This window comes from Anser cygnoides, chromosome 4 (genome assembly GCF_040182565.1).
Source record: "Anser cygnoides isolate HZ-2024a breed goose chromosome 4, Taihu_goose_T2T_genome, whole genome shotgun sequence".
Classification (NCBI taxonomy): domain Eukaryota; kingdom Metazoa; phylum Chordata; class Aves; order Anseriformes; family Anatidae; genus Anser; species Anser cygnoides.
The window spans coordinates 63,354,828-63,372,897 of record NC_089876.1 but is presented as its reverse complement, the minus strand read 5'-3'; the positions used below and the strand labels follow the sequence as shown (position 1 = coordinate 63,372,897).

The window sequence follows — 18,070 nt, the reverse complement described above, 5'->3', positions numbered from 1 at the left end:
CCTGACTGACAGAGGAATTGATTACAATACTGAAGTACAGCAAATTGATATATTTGTTCTGTAATTTATATGACTGAGGAATGCATACACTCACTGTTGTTTTTAAAGTCCAATTTCATAAACCTGAAATAATTAGGAGCCAAAAAGCCCAGCAGAAATAATTTAGATGGAAGAACTGTGGACAGCGTTGGGAACAATTTAATATTGTCCTACTGGAATTATAACCCAGAAGAAGATTGCTATGAAGAACATTCAGCTCTGCTAGGAGCAAATGTGAAAGTAACTATAGCAAGCGTAATAAGAAAATAACGGATGGGCAAAACAAAGAATTTGAAAGCAAACGAGAAGCTAGGAATTGGTAAAATGTGACAAAGAAACAAAAGACATAATTGTCAGTCAAGTGGAGTTACAGAAAATAAAAAGTACTCTTTCAATTCTCATACCAGGAATAAAAGAAATGTTAACAAGTCCACTATTATCATAGCAATAGCGGAGTTATCAAGAGTATTGAATAAAAACCCAGTAACACTCTTCGGTGTAAGCTCAGTGTAAGTATAAGCATATCTTTTATACTGAATAGTGTTCAGAGCATAGTTCTGTACTTGGAGAAAGACCAAACACTGATGTCAGAACACGATAAAATACTTTCAAATTCAACAGTAACTCAAACAGATATTAAACAGGAGCCAGTAATGGCATATACTTTTTATCAGCAGCTTTTGATCTTGAGTAGCCTTTTGGACTTTTAACATTGATTTGCAGTAAGCTCTAATATACTTAGAATATCACGGAAGGCAAGCAAAAGATTATTATTATTAATTTTTTTTTGTGAAGTGAAAAAAGAAAAAAACCAAGATATTAGAACATTATATATGTGATAACATGGTGCTTGAGGAATATATAAATCTAAATTAAATGATTTCTAAAAGACGTGTCTTGATTCAAATGAATTTATTCACAAAAAAAAAAAGAAAAGGGAGAGGACGTTATGCCAGAGAACAGGCTAGAAGATCAAAATCTTTCAGTCACTTTGAACTTTATTATCTTTTATTCTATGAACTCATTAATCTTATATGTTTTCTTACATCAGGACAGCTACAATTCTGCAACCCCTAATTACAGATGTTCTGTACTGTACTGCTCTAAGGCTTTAATCCAGTGGGCCTTGCTCCATTGTGCATTGCAATACAATGCTCAGTTATTTTGCTCCTTAATTTAAATTATATTTTCAAGCATAGCTGTGCATGCATTTCTATTGGTGCTTTCAAATTACACACTGTGATACAGATGAAATTCAGATTTTTCTGCTGCCATAATCTTGAGTGGTATCTCAAAGATCTTGTCCCAGCAAGCATCCCACAACATCTGGGGTACAGTATCTGAGAGAAACTGATGTGACTTCTTGTGAGGGTGTATCTGCTGCAGTGAGTCTGACAAGCCCCGTGCCTTTGCAGAAACCTGGGAAGGCTGTGCAATTTAAACAGACTCCTATAGCAAATCGCTGGGAAAGCCCAAGATGAAGAGGGTTAATAAAGGTGGCTAAAAGGCAGCATTAAAACCTACTGTGTACATATGCAGTCAAGGTTAAAAGGTCAATGTTAAAGGACTAAATTTACAGATAAAAGACTAAAATAAAAGACTAAATTTACATAAAAGACTAAATTTGCAGATGCGACATTGCTATCTATTAGTTAAGCAGGGATCCAAATATTTCAGCATAGAAGCCCACTATATAAGGAATTTCAGATGTCCATGTTTGAGGATATAGCCTCTCCCCTTCTATCTTTTGCTAAAAACTGAAATTCATGGATGAAATATCTTCCAACATCAAAAAAACTTATGCTACATACCCTTTTCTGCCCGCTGTTATGAGGTGTTTGAAGAGAAGGGAAGTGGCAAGACAAAAAAATGATGAGTGTTACGTTCCCAGGGAACACTGTTGCTAGTAGCTAAGGGAAGTGCCTATATACATGGTGTTTCTCTAATCTTTTGTGTTGTGAAAGGTACGAGATAAGCTATATAATACTTCATATACATCAAGGCTATGCCAACCCGTCATGCTCTTCCTGAGACTCTCACACCTCAGCAGATAAATATGAAAGGATAAAACCAAAACTTTTATCCATTCTTGAAACATTGTGGGAGACTGATTGAGAAAGTACAAAATGGAAAAGGCAGCAGCTATTCTGAGAAATGCTGTTTCATATTAGAAAGCTGAGCATTTAGCAGGATCATTCCCCCTGTATACTTTAGTTTTAGAAATCCTAAATCCCTGCTTTATTTTGTGTATCTTAAGAATGAGAAAAAGATGTTAGTTATTATACTTGTTTTAAATAGACCTGATTTCTGATTAACTAAAATAGTGAACGGAATAAGGCTATAGTGTGTGTGAAAGGAATGGAAAAACTGTACTCTTTTTACATGTATTTTATGCTATCTAATATGGATCTTGAGGAATTTCATCTTGCACATTTTACACACAGGCTTTGATTTTCATCAGGCCTGTAGCAGTAATGTATGAGAGAAACAAAGATGTTGAGAAAGAAGCAGAAGAATGAACCTATTTATTTCTATTTCTAAGGAAGTTAGAATGAAATATTCATTAGATTATTTTAGTATTTCCTGTTCTGTATTTTGGAAAAAGAGTTGACAGTTGTAGCAAGGTATCAAGATGTATTATATGAAATGGCAACGGATGTACAACTGTTTGGTTTCTCTACTTAGAATGCTTGCAATCAGTAATTTCTACAGATTAGCAGAAGCCTCTGCAATGATAGTGCTATTGACTGGCAGATATGAACATGTAAAAGACTGTAAGCATATGTATCTTCAAAGAAATGTCAAAGACTAACTAACTAACCTGGCAAATCTACTTAGCCCTAGCCTGTGCCTTGTGCAAGTGTTTAGAACTTCAAAGGTGACTGTGATATTTATTAACTGAGATTTGGAAGTCATCTGCTCATCAGGCTGTGCTGTTAACCTATCTGAACAATGACAAGGAGAAGGACAGGAAGACAAGTCAGAAAATATAAATATCTACCAAAAAAATAAAAATAAAATAATTGAAGGAGAGACCTTTCAGCAGGCATGATATAGGCATGAGGTAAAGAATCCAATATTCATACAAGCCACATCTTATAAAAGTTCTCCACTGGGTCCTTGATTATATCATCGAATCATAAAGGTTGGAAAAGACCTTTAAGATCATCTGGTCCAACTGTCCCCCTGCCACCAATATTACCCACAAAGACATGTCTCTAAATACCACATCCAACCCTTTCTTAAACATCCCTGGGGACAGTGACTCCACCACCTCCCTGGGCAACCCATTCCAATGCGTGACTACTCTTTCTGAGAAGAAATGTCCTCTAATTTCCAACCTAAACCTCCCCTGGTGCAACTTGAGGCCATTCTCTCTAGTCCTATTGCTAGTTACCTGTGAGAAGAGGCCAACCCCCAGCTCCCCACAACTTCCTTTCAGGTAGTTGTAGAGAGCAATAAGGCCTCCCCTGAGCCTCCTCTTCTCCAGACTAAACAACCCCAGTTCCCTCAGCTGCTCCTCATAGCAGTTGTGTTCCAGGCCCTTCACCAGCTTCGTAGCCCTTCTCTGGACACGCTCCAGGGCCTCAATGTCCTTCTTGTCTTGAGGGGCCCAAAACTGAACACTGTCCTTGAGGTGCGGCCTCACCAGAGCAGAGGACGGGGGAACAATCACCTCCCTGGTCCTCACCTCACAATACAGGAGGTCCCATCCTCACAATAGAGGAGATGATAGCTTAAGTACACCCAAATTAAAGAGCTAGGATTTATAAATACTGAAAAAAATTCTGTATTTAAGTATGGTCAGACTAGACAGATAATGTTAGAGAGCTGCAAGGCATACTGAGAGCTAGTGTGGGTAAGAAATGGCAGAAAACAGGGGGAAATGTGAAAGAAGGAAAGCTGACAGGTTGGTGTTCATCATCCAGTATGAAGAGACAGTGCAATAAGATCTCACTACATAAACCATTTGGATTCTATTAGGCTCTTCAGAATTAATTTGAATTACAACAACGCAAGATTTTTGTCTAGTCTTTTTGCTCTTCTGCATATGCTATTGGAAGCATACATAGAAATATGATTATATAGATTGGGTCACTAGACTCCTAACTACTTTTTCTCATTTGCTGATATGTTTTCAAATTCAAGCTGAAGATGAAGTGCAGGATAAACTGCAGTACTTTAGTTCGTATTGGCCATTTGTTCTAGTAGTTACCTGTGCTTTTGACATTTGTTTAAAAATAATTCACCTAAAGTACCTTCCATTAAATCTGAAGAGAACTTTGAGAAAAAGAACTATTAACTTGATAGCATATATACTGTTAAGTCTAAACATATGCTGGCACAATATCTGGAACCATATATTAACAATGAACTGTCTTAACAATTAATTCTATTATGGAACAGGTAAACACTGAAATGAATGTGATGACTACTATGACTACTATGTGATGAAACTGGATGTACTAAATATTCAGAGAAGGCCAAAAGATCTAGTACAATCCATTTATTGAAAATGCATTCTCTACAGAAGTATGATCAGTTGACCAGAAGACCAAGTAGAGCTTTAGGCCAAAGTGTGGTCTGGTGTAGTGAATGTTCTCTGTCTCAAGATTATACATGACACACCTTGACAGAGCCATCTTTTGTTAACGCTGCTCCAGTTCCCTACTTGATAGTATTCCTGGAATCACTGCCAACCGCAAGTGATTTGAAAACTAATGTATATATATGTTAAATGTACTATTGTATAATAGCTGCTCTGAGAATGGAAGAATTTATGTTTTGCATATATTGCATCATTTGAGTTATAACTCCACTGCAATTTATATTGGTGACTACAGAAGCAGAAACTTTCCAGTATATTTATTCTTTCAATTTCAAGGGTGATTAAATGGGGTTGTTGTGAATGGTGACCAGTAGAAGTTTACAAGCTCCAGCACTTATGGTATGTCAATGATTGTCTCATACGCAACAATTCCCAGAATCAAAATCTAAATGATGTTAGAAGTCTTTGCAATTTCATTAAATGTGACTTCTATATGATTTATGTGGGACAGATGTGACTTCTTTGTGACAAAGCAGAAAGAGAAAGACATGTATTTGGAATATTTGTGCTCAGTTTAATGAGTACAAAATCTTATTAATTAATTACCATGCAAATCAGAACTAGATAAAAATGTGATATTCATGGGAAAATGTTTCATTTATAAAATAAATTATTCATTGTTACTTTTTCACTTTCTAATAAAATTGCTTGTGGTGTTGGTCTTCTAAATTTGCTTGTGGACAAGCAGTTCAAAATGGGTGATGTTAATTAAAACACATTTGGTTTTGTAGTTTCAGAACGTTTTGATTATAGATTTCAACATGAAGTTTTTTACTGCAAATTTACTTAAACATAAAAAGCTTTTAAATATTGTTTAAAAATAACATGCCATTTTAATATTTTTAAATACCTGTCAAAATAGCTTTATAGAAGTCTTGAAACCCTTCTTTCCATAGAAATTAATTATTAAAAAAATCAGAGAATTTTCTTTTCATTTTCACTAATCATCTTCCTTGCAGACAGCTGTCACAAGTTAACTGGTTAATACTAACAAAAAAAGGACTTTGAAAACAAAATGCAGCACAATTGCTAGACATTTTTATGAATTAACTGGATCTTCAAGCTCTACTGCATACCATTGCTTATTTCTTACTGTACTCACTTCATCCATATAAAGCACTTAAATTTGTTTTTGCAAATATAACTGAGCTGAACTGAACCAATTTGGGAAATGTTGTTGCCGTTGATTGGTCATTCCTCCATATTCATTGCAAATGGCTTGCAGAAAGGTAATTCCATTTCAGTTTATTTATTTAATTAAATATATATATATATATTTTCTGTTTTAGAACTGAAAAACACCCAAACCAAAGCTTTAAAACAGTACTGTTGGCTGGATTTAAAAGTGAAGATTTAACTTTTGTTAAATATTAATCTCTGTATTAAATATATCTTTTGGACTTAAAAGAACAGGATGGGATTATATAGTGAAAGCTAGTACTAACGTGTTTGTTGCCCCTACAAAAGAATCTTGGGTGCATGCTAGAGTGGCACTCAAATGGTTAATATAAACTTGGTTTCTCTCTTGTCCAGTACACTGATTTTGTGTAAACTTTTTCTGTTAAAGAGTATTGCTCACTTTAACATGACAGCTATAAGCCTTGCCAAGGGATCACTCTCGTTATGCTAGAAGCAACCAAATATCGTCCACAAACCATGCAATGAATGAATGCAATCTGACAGAGAAATAAAAGAGGATAAAGAAGTAAATAGGAGGAAAGTCACAGACGGGGTTACTAATACGAATATGTTTATAAAAAAATGAGAAACCTCAGTACATCTTTCTCCTTTTATTTACTTGGTCTTTGCTAATCAATGGGATGCGATGAAAATTCAGAGCTTAGTTTACCTGGAAACTGTTTGCAAAACTACATAGCAGCTGCACAACCCTCAGAAGAGCTGAGGCTAGTTAACAGCCTTTGCCTTCAAAGGGTGATGTATTTAAAAACCCTTAAAATTAGTAGCTGGACCAATCAGCGAACAGTATCATATGATCATTTAAGCATGTTGTCATTACATCATAATGTATTTCAGGTACAGCTCTGCAGATTTTTATGTTGAGCAAAATCTAGTATCTACAGAATTTAAAATTGATCTGTACTTTTGCAATGTGTTTATATGTGAAAGAAGCAGTAGCCAACTAGCAGTCATTATACTGAATTTCCAGACAATAAATGTTCTTTTTCTTCTTATGTGAACCAATAGATTCAGCTAGAGCCTGGAGCTTTACATTGCATTTTGCTTGTAAATGATTGCTGCTTTAAACCATTGGTTATCGTTTATTTATAGAATAATACATAGTTCACAATTAAATGCCAAGCTATAATTGAATCAAAGGATTCTGCTGATGCCTTGACTCGCAAGGGTGCAGCTCAAGAGCTTTATAAAGGGCAGCAGAATCTGAATAGAAATTACAGCCCCCAGTATTCAGTCTGAGATCATGCATTATAATGCATAATATGACTAAAAGGATTATTATAATACTGCAGTAAATAAAAAGAAAATGTATCAAGCAGCAGAACTGAGAATGCTTTCACAGGCTTTCAGTTTGTGATGTGGGAGGCCAAAGATTATACTGCATGAGAAATAAGACTACAGGAAAATTATTTTGTAAACATTTATGTTCTTCAAAAAAATATTCTGAAATTATTCTTAAGTAAAAGGAAAATATATGTTTCATAGACTAATCCAAAGTAAATTCATAATGTTCTTCTACATGGCTAAAACTGATTGATTCCAGATTCGACATAAATATTTCCTGGCATGATAGGGTAATAATTATGCTATAGAAAGAAAATATCAGTTCATGTATCTGATGCCTTATGGAATAAGCTTGGAAAAGTTAAAGTATTTGACTAGTATGGAAATAATACAAAAATGTATTTTTTCTAGTAGAAAAAGTATCTTAGCACACATATGGTTCATTTATCCAGATCCAGTTCACAAAGACAACATTCATTCCTTCATGAAAGAAACCTAACTGATAATGCATACATTTTCAGGCTAAAATGAAGGTTATTTTTTGACACAGATACCTTGTTTTGTTTTAGAATGTTTTCTTAATAATTGGATATGGTAAAGTCCTTACATTTTTTTCCACATTGCCTACCAATCTGTGATGTTATCTGTTGGGCTTCAAGCACTGACTCCAATCAGTACGTTGTTATAGACATTTGTCCATCAGATTTTTACACAAGGTTCCTCACACCAGGCTGTAATACCCTAAAGTGGTTATGGTAACCTTGCACAATCAGTGATGTTGTGGAAGCTTATCACATGCCTTCCACAGTGTTTCTGCAATTTCCTCTGACCCTCTCCAGGTTAAGAGACAAAACAGTAGACTATGAAGGCATTGGTAAGATCTCAGGATGGAATTTCTCTCTTTAGGGGACTGTTCTTTTAAAGATCTTGCTGGAACTGTCAGTACTGAAGAGATAGTCAGACACCTTGAACTTTCTCAGATACGTGTTTTCAGACAAAAACTACTTGGAAAAGGGTGTGGAAACGTTGGTAGCTTCTTTTCTCAAATCTATCAATCTAACATGTATGTTGGAAATCACATAGACGTACAGTCTTACCATGTCCAGAAATATAAAAAATATTTTTAATATGAAGTTCAGCAAAGCCTGCTTTATACTATCATTATTTTTTCCGTAAAGAATTTAATACTTAACTGAATTCCAGTTCTTGATAATACAAATACAGTCAGAACATGGTCATTTTAACTTTTCTTGGATTTCTATTGTTAAAGACTAACTGAGGTCAAAGGACACTATTTCCAAATACATTTTCAGTGAGTTGTAGTAAATACTTAAGAAAAATCAGCAGTCATGCAATACACTCAGAGCTTTGATACAGGCAAAAATACCTGATGAATCTCCAGATTAAACGTTTGTACAAAGCAACATAGAGATCCATGGTGCTAAACCAAGACATTAAAGATACAACCATTGCTTCAGAGATCATGGGAAATTGAAAGTAAAAGTCTTTCTGGTTATTTTCGTTTTCATTTGAGTATTACTTTTCTAAAGGGAAATATCATAGAATCATGAAGAGAAAGAACAAAGAAATCGATTCTAGAAAAATTCTATGTGAACAAAATTTGTAATTAATGCAGGAAACATACTAGGTTGGGCCAGGTATGGATTTATGGAGGGGAATGGGAAGCTGGAACCCCTGCAATAAAACTGTGCACAGAAAACACAAGGGTGAAGGAGGACCCTCCCTTTATTTAATCAAATTTTCTTCCTCAATTTACCAATGAGAGAGAGTTTGATTCTCCTTAATGATAGCTTGGCTACTTTAGGAAACAGTAACAGAGACTTCCTATTTAAAGAGGTGGTAAGTAAAGATAAGGGATTGTGCGAAGAGCTCTTATAGCAACTCAGAAATAAGATGCAGCATATGGTATTTTAATATAGCATTTGAGACTGTCAATTAGGAAAATATTGTGCTTTAATTATGCAGGACAGGTACTTGCATCAATAGAAAACTGTTATCAAAGTAGGTCTTTGATGCAGCATATCGGCAAAAATGTTCCTGTTTACACTGCAATGCAAAGAGTGTGCATTGCAGGGGATTATCCGTCACAGATGTGAATGCTCTTTTTGTTTGTTGAGGCTTATTTGGGTAGCTGCATCTGGGAACATTTGGTAGAAAATACAAAATACGAAAACAAAAAGCAAAAAATTTCTAAAGAACTCCATTCACAGTTAGATATTTACATTAAACATCCAATTTTCCAAAAGTGCAGTAACCTGGCAAGTTTCACTGAGAACAATAAAAATTTATATATTTCTCCAAAGCGTCTAATAAGAAACTGGGAACCTTTGATAGACTTGTACAAGGTGTTTTTTTTTTTTTTTTTTTTTTCTTCTTGGTCCTTATATCATTTTAAAGAATGAAGATGAAAGGACTCATATGAGTCATGTTTCCTGCATTTCTGCCATTCATGGATTGGCAAACAAAACAGTGACACAATTCAACAGTGTTTTCATGATTTCATATAGGTTTACACATGAGGAATCTATAACAAAATCTTTTGTCAAGTTGATCCTGATACTGATGGAACCATACAGTGAACAGTCCATTGAAGTACTCTTTCTCTTTCAGATATATTAACAGTTAAAGAATAAATAAGCAGCATGTAGAGCAGATTTGTTGAAACACTGTATCATAGTTTAATAAGGTATTAGAACAAATTAATCCAAACTTCTCTCTCTCTTACTTTGTCAGATTCATCCAAAATAACATTTTACCACCAACACTTAGAGATCTCTGTCCCAGGGAGAAGCTGGAGGACTGGGTAGCCTTTTTCTTGACTGATATAGTAAAAAATATTTTTATCTACATCTATTTAACTTTTTTCAATGTGAATGAAATTTAATGAATCAAATATTTGCAAAAAGCAAATAAGTAATAATAACTGAACATGCCAAACCAAAATGATTTTAATGTAGGCAAATGCAGAACATTTTTTGTGATGTTTACTGTGCTGCTGAATAAACTACCCTTCCATTATTTGTATTATGCTTGGCAGAGACGACGTAGAACATTTTTCAACCAGCTGAGCTTACCTCCCCTTCTGTAGACTGTAAGTGCAGTTCTTTCCTACATGTGGCCTTTAAGTCTCCTGCAGCTGCATTGACTTGCACTCCCCTGGGTGCTTCCATCACCAAGGATCTAGTGGGAGATTCAAGTCTGAAAGACAAAAACAACCATTGAGAAAAAATGCACTGAATCAAACCACTGAAAAAAACAACTGGTCCTAAAAACTAGAGTTTCACAATGCTTGTAGATAGAAATGTATTTTGAAAGGTAGAGAAGTCAGTTATTTTACATGTAATTCTCTCACTGTTCTCTATAGCTGTTCTCTCTAATGTATATATATATTTTGAAACCAAAATGCCCCATTTGCATGAAAAGTAAGTCACCAAGATGGTGTCTGTGAAATATTTCTGTTTGCTACATGTCACTCACACTCAATGGGATAAAAAAAGGAAAAATTATTTGGTAGCACTAAATGAGACTATTAAAAGCAAAGTTCACATAAGAGCAGAACATTAATTGTGGGTACCTATATAAAAAAATAAAAGCATACATAGGATACACATACATAGGAGCAGTAGAAAAATCTGTATTTTGTACATGTTAAGCCTTTTTCTTTTCTTTTCTTTTCTTTCCTTTTTTTTTTTTTTGACACTGTGTGGGGAGAAGTTAATAGAAGTTTTTTGTGCTTCTTTATGCCAGTGAAGAATCGAAATATAATAAATTATTTAACCATGAACGTCAGTGTTTTTCAGGTGGGGGTCTAATGTGAACTTCTGATGGCTATAAGACAGCAGAATTAATTAATTAATAAGTTAATTAATTAGGAATTTGCTAAATCTTTTAGAAAACAAATGCATACGCTGGAAGCAAACAAACAACAACAACAACAAAATAACATTCAAAGAGAGAGCTTAGTTTTCATTTGGGTTCTGTGGAAAGTATTACAGAATGCTGCCCCTTACAAAATAACAAATAACTCCAATACAGAGAAACAGAACTGCACATCTGATTTCCTGTTATCAGCTCTGATTTTTTACCATGGCCATAAATCAAGAACACTTAATTATGTACAAATTGCATATTATGCAACAAGCATTGTTTTGTTGCGGTGTGTCTAAAATGTGAGTTTGAACTTTGCTGAAAGGGTGAGCACAATGGAGAAAGCTGGTAAGTTTGTTCCATGAGAATTTAGTCAATGCAATCCGGTCAGCATACAATTTTGAACTGCACAGATCCTACTTCAGTAAACCTAGAGTAATTTAGCACTCTAATGAAAAAAAACAAACAAATAAACAAAAACAAAACAAAAACAAACAAAAAAAACAAAACAACAATAACAAAACAGGCATTTAGATACTGTGCCTTTCCTTACAGAATGTTTAGAAATTAGGTTTTTGAAAGTACTGTGTTGGCTTCATGAAGCTCTACCTTTAATTTCAAAGGAAATTGAATTGCATAAATAATAAATGATTAGATACTTCTATTCCATAATTTTCAGCAACGTATTTTTGTGATTTATGAACTAATTTCCCAAATTCTTAATATTTCCCAGTTTTGGCTCCCATTCTGTAATAATGAGGATAAAACTGCTCTTTAGCTACATTTATTACATTGAATTTATGCCATAAATGTTTCTGTTTTCATAACATCAAAATCATTCTTAGACCTGACGGAAATTTTCCAGCAGGAGGATAATAAAAATCCATTTTGGAATGTCATTCAAGAAGCTATAATTTTGTTTGAATAATAAACTTTTTTTTTCTTTTCAAAACACAACAGTGTATAGTCGAGTTGTTTCCTCTAGTTTCATCGTTGTTTTTTATGAACTACATTAACTTAAATGACTTCCAATTTGTTTAAAATGAAGACATTTGGAAAATTAATTTCTGAAATTGAGAAGTTGTTGTTTATATCAGACTTATAGATACTCCAGAGAAGATGTTTCTTTTTCAGGCAGGATTTTTTAGCAAAATAAAGTGCTAGAAATGTCAGTGAATGGCTGATGATCAGAAAAGTAATTTTAAAAACACTACTCATCTATTAGTAAAAATGAGCACCTGCATCTGTTTTACAGTTACTAATGTTTTTTTCTTGTCATTATTCTTCAGATGATCTACATCTGAAAAGTTACTTAGTTGTGCAATGTACAGTGTGCTACTGGAAATGCAAAAACCTATATGCTGAGAAATTATTTCCTCAATGTTTTGAGATAAATTATATTTGATATGTGGCTTCTTTATAATATTTTTGTCATATTTCTGAAAGCTTTAATCTCTACTAAAAACTTATTTTAACACTCTGCATTCATCTGATATTCATCCCTCCAAGAAAAAGTGCCTTAGAATAGCATACCAAGAATTTGCTTTCCTTTCAGATTTACTGATGGCCTGTCACAGTGGCATTTACTTCTGCAAGTGAATCCTATTCATACAATATTTCTTCCCGAAAACACAAATAGCTATGATGGAGAAAGTAACTAGTGTTATTATTAAACAGAAACTACAACACTGGGAAAGATTAAAAGAATTTTAATACAAGGTTTAAAATAATATAATCGTCAATTCTCTGTCAATTCAATGTGATGGATACAGATCTATCCAGAGTGGAGAAGGGCTTTTTTCTTTTTAATTATCAATGGTTAATTTGTGAAGAAAGATGAATTTCAGAGGATCAAAGCTGTATGAATTTGAGTTGAATTCATTAAAGTATTATTGCTAAAAAAGGAAACTTTTCAAATATTTTGAATATATTGCTTTGAAGGTACTAAAATATTTCTAATCAGAAATGCAGAAACATTTATTTTTCATTTGTTAATTTCTGTTTACAAGATGACCTAGATTGTATTAGAGAAAAATAATTTAAAAAAAAAAGTCACTTTGGGTTTTAAGAAATATTTTAGATTTACATCTTGCACATCCCTCAAAGTCACAGGGGATATAATTAATCTATGTTAATTTTTCTCTGTTGGCTAGCAAAAGGTATTTCCTAAAATAGAAGGCAATAGAAGATTCCCCTGTGCAAATGTAAATAATTTATTTGTTTCATGTCTATCCAGTCCATGCTATTTATTGACTAATGACTAAATGACTAATATGAACCTCTAGCAATCTGGAATTTATAATCAAAAAGGAGGATTAAAAACTATGCTGCCAACTAGAGAATGAACATATAAAGCAGGTGCCCATTTCCCCTATACTTACATCTTGACATTTAAGGGTCAAGAAATATATCAATACTTTGAAATATTTAACTTTTACATATGACGAACTTGCCAACATACCTTGGTGTTTTGATTTTTTTTTTTTTGTTTATTGGTTTGTTTTTCAGTCAGCATAGGAATCCTAACATTTAAAAGGAAAAAAAAAAGTTTTTTTTTTCACATATAAAAACGTGGAAAACCCACACACTGACTTGATAACTCTTTTGTAGATTTCTCTCAATTAAAATAACTGTGAGACTAGTCTTCTAGTCTTTTGGACTGTAGGTAAAGAGCTGTGGTGGATTGTGGGACGTGCTGCAGAGAGAGAACATCAATAATGTTGATTCAAACCTCTACCTATCCCTCTTCCTGCTTCTTATTTGTAAAAGAACACTCCAGACCCCAAAACAGCACAGAATCCTTTTCTCCATGAATTTTTTTTGTTCCAAATTAGAATTAAGATTTTTTTACAAAATAATTTTGAAAATGTAGTTCTCCAGAGGCCTCAAACAATTTTAAATACTTTTTTTTAAAATTTATTATTATTATTATGAAAAGAATGTCTGGCTGTCCTAATGCTCAAGAAAACTTTGAAGCCAAAAAGAGTCCTTTAGTAAGACCAAGAGACCCTGTCCACTGAACATTGAGGGTGTTGGATAAAATTAGAATTTTCAGTCAGTCCATTTTCTGGAAAGTGTGCTGCATACTCCAAGAATGTATGCAAAGGATAACCAGGGACTTTTATGATCATGATGACAAAAAACTTAGAAGCCCTTTTTTATTAGATTTTGAAACTATTCAGTCAGAGAATCCTTGATTAGCGGCATTTGACATCACAATGGAAATGCTATTAAAATAAGATTTTTATTCATTCATTTCAATCTCATACTATTTACAAGATTATATATATATGCCCTTACCATGTTTATACATGATTAAAAATATTTTTGATACATTTACTTCCTCCACAAAGTGCATGTGATTCACTGCTAGAAGAGCTATTTTTTCAGAAGCTTGTTGCATTCCAATGTTTTTAACCAAATGTTTGTATTTTCAGGAAGAAATCAAGGTTTTTATGGAAATGCAATGGAAGATGTACAGGTCTCAGGAGTCTTTAATATTGTTCACTGATCATCAGGTATCCTTTATCAGAAGGCGAAATTCTCATATCTTCATGTGAAGCTCTCTTTATCTGGGAAACGAACCTTTAAGGGAACAGTTTGGCTCTGTATATTTTGTGACTTCACAGCAAGAGCCTTAAAAATGTTTTATGGAGTAGGTAACAGCACAAACCAGTAAATACCAACATACGTTTTTTTTTTCAATATCTAACAACTTATGAACAATACACTTATAAAGAAGAAACCTTCTTGATTTAAATCAAAACAGCATTCAGTAAACATTTGATGTTATGTCTCTGCTTTGCATGTCACTGACTGTGGCATGTGTCAGCATGACCTTATTATAGCTCCTGAAATTCTCAGCCCAGAAATCACCACACTGGGCTCAAATCTAAGTTCTAATTGCCCTGTACATGGCACTGGTTTCAGTTCAGTGATCCTGCATCATCACAGCAACACCCAAAATAACAGAGTATTTCAATTTTATGTGACATAGATAAATCAGAAAAACAATTTCCTGACACTGGCAAATGCAGAATCGCATCTGAGAATACAAAAATATTAGTTACCAAGGAGGAAAAGAAATGAATAAAATGGCATTGAAAAATCTTTTTCAGTGATGTTATTAATCACAGAATCACAGATTTCTAGGTTGGAAGAGACCTCAAGATCATCGAGTCCAACCTCCGACCTAACACTAAGTACTCCACTAAACCATATCGCTAAGCTCTACATCTAAACGTCTTTTAAAGACCTCCAGGGATGGTGACTCCACCACCTCCCAGGGCAGCCCGTTCCAATGCTTAATAACCCTTTCGGTAAAGAAGTACTTCCTAACATCCAACCTAAAACTCCCATCGCAACTTTCGCCCATTCCCCCTCGTCCTGTGACCAGGCACGTAGGAGAACAGACCAACCCCCACCTCTTTACAGCCTCCTTTAAGGTAACTGTAGAGAGCGATAAGGTCGCCCCTGAGCCTCCTCTTCTCCAGGCTGAACAATCCCAGCTCCCTCAGCCGCTCCTCGTAAGACTTGTTCTCCAGACCCCTCACCAGCTTGGTCGCCCTTCTCTGGACTCGCTCGAGCACGTCCATGTCCTTCCTGTAGCGAGGGGCCCAAAACTGAACACAGTACTCAAGGTGCGGCCTCACCAGAGCCGAGTACAGGGGCACAATCACTTCCCTAGACCTGCTGGCCACACTGCTTCTTATACAGGCCAGGATGCTGTTGGCCTTCTTGGCCACCTGGGCACACTGCTGGCTCATATTCAGCCGACTATCAACCAATACTCCCAGGTCCTTCTCGGCCAGGCAGCTTTCCAGCCACTCATCTCCCAGCCTGGAGCTCTGCTTGGGGTTGTTGCGCCCCAGGTGCAGGACCCGGCACTTGGCCTTGTTGAACTTCATACAGTTGACCTCAGCCCATCGCTCCAGCCTACCCAGATCCTCCTGCAGAGCCTTCCTGCCCTCGAGCAGATCGACACACGCACTTAGCTTGGTGTCATCTGCAAACTTACTGAGGGTGCACTGGACGCCCTCATCCAGATCATCGATAAAGATATTAAAGAGGACCGGCCCCAGTACCGAGCCCTGGGGGACACCACTAGTGACCAGCCTCCAACCAGATTTGACTCCATTCACCACAACTCTCCGGGCCCGGCTATCCAGCCAGTTTCTAACCCAGCGAAGCGTACGCCAGTCCAAGCCCCGAGCAGTCAGTTTCTTGAGGAGAATGTTGTGGGGAACGGTGTCAAAAGCCTTACTAAAGGACTTATTAAAGGACTAGAAAAAGTAAAGCAGTATCAAGGAAAGGTAAGGAGGGTTAGAGAGAGCAAATGTTTAAAGCAAGAGCTTGACAAAATAAACAGGTGATGCGAGGAAAGTTAAAGAGAACTTAATGCACGCTTGTTTCTTAAAGTGGGTGAGGCCATAGCCAGAAGAGCTAAAGATAGGGAACGTATCAAAATCAGAAGTGATATTAAAACATTACAAAACAAAAACCTAACTAGAATCTTTGGCACTAAAAAGTCATGCATTCCAGAGTTCACTAAAACTCAAACTTTTGAAAACCCAGACAATTAACTGAAATGTAAGGATTAGAATGGGAGCTTTCGTTTCTTAGAGAAATACCACAACTTGCTTGACAGTCTAAATTTTCAGGCTGTAGGACAAAGATATGCATATGAGACAAGCCTCGATAGTTCCTTAAGCAAATACATGAGAAAAGGACTCCTCATAGCCCTGACATTTTAGAGCTATCTCTACTCCACCCAAGGCATTCTCCTTCCCATAATCTTTGATTTTGTTCTGAGCTGAAATCCCTTCTACGTGTGCCCTGCCATTCTGCTGCCCCTGTGTTTAAACATTATTACATAAAGTTTATGTTCTTTCCAGAAATAGTCTCATTACATGAGTTGTCTTTCAGAATATATTTTCTTAAAATAGAAATCAATCTTGTCAGAAAGAGATAGAACAACATGCCCACAGATAATTCTCAAGTAGCTGTCAAGAGTAAGACCTGAACGTAAAGAGCCTGGGAGAGGCTGAAAAAAACAAACACGGCTATTGGAACAACTGGAAACACATGAGCACTGGCTGACATATGATTTGGAAGTGACAACCCAGACCAACCTTATTTATTGAATAGTATTTTTATTATTATTATTATTTCCCCCCAAAGCCGTAAGCCGATAGAAGTGGCTATAGTTTAGCTGAGGTAAACTGGACATAGCTCTGTTTCACATCTTGATGAAACTGCATCTCATATGAAAAATTATTCTGCTGAAATTCCTTTGTCAAGTCAGTTTCAACCTTTGCAGCTTACGCACAGCAGAAAGCTTGGATTGCACCCTCCAGTGGCTAGTTCTTGGACTGTGCTTGAACAGCCCAAGAACAAAACACTCCAGCTAAGAAAAAAATATAGGAATTCACAAAAGGTTTGGTGAGTTTACTTTGTCACTTTTTTTAGGGCAAGTACCATTTCAGAAAGAATCAGAGAGATTACTTTTAGTTTCAACTATTCAAAATAGACTAGATGTTTTACACTATGAAGGCAAATAGCTTTTTTCTTTCTTTTTGGCAGTGAATTCTGTCTTCCAATACAACCAAAGATAGAATGAAGCCTGCAGGATAAGAAAAAATCCTTAATTCTTCTCTACAGCTTAGTCTACCTCTGAAGTCCTCTGTATGATTATGGATATAGGCAATAGGAGCTGTTTGCAGAACTTACAGTCTTATAAATTGTAGCCCCTGTAACTATCCACCACACAGTTCCTCATTCTCAGGACCTCCCTTTTCTCATAACCAGCCTGTATGATCTTCTGATCCTTTGTCTCGCTCTAATATGGACAAGAACTCAAACCATACTGTCTGCACCTACATCCACATTACTGCTCTGTGTACCATGACCATGACCTGACCATGAAGCAAGAAATGTCAGAGGTTAAGGGCAGTCTGGAGCCCTGTGTATACAAATGCACAAACTGGCAGCAGGAAATAGTGGATAATATCAGCTGATTTTTCTTATTAAAGCATGTTAGCATCTCTCCTTTAG

At 35.5% G+C, this 18,070-nt stretch overlaps 1 protein-coding gene across 1 annotated transcript in view; it reads right to left on the bottom strand.

Moving 5' to 3' along the window:
* The window catches only part of SGCZ (sarcoglycan zeta), a 464,355-nt gene that overhangs the window by 21,549 nt on the left and 424,736 nt on the right, over positions 1-18,070 (bottom strand). Inside the window, exon 8 of the mRNA XM_066996283.1 lies at positions 10,225-10,348. Within this exon, the coding sequence (XP_066852384.1) occupies positions 10,225-10,348 (124 nt within the window). The remainder of the gene's footprint in view (positions 1-10,224; positions 10,349-18,070) is intronic.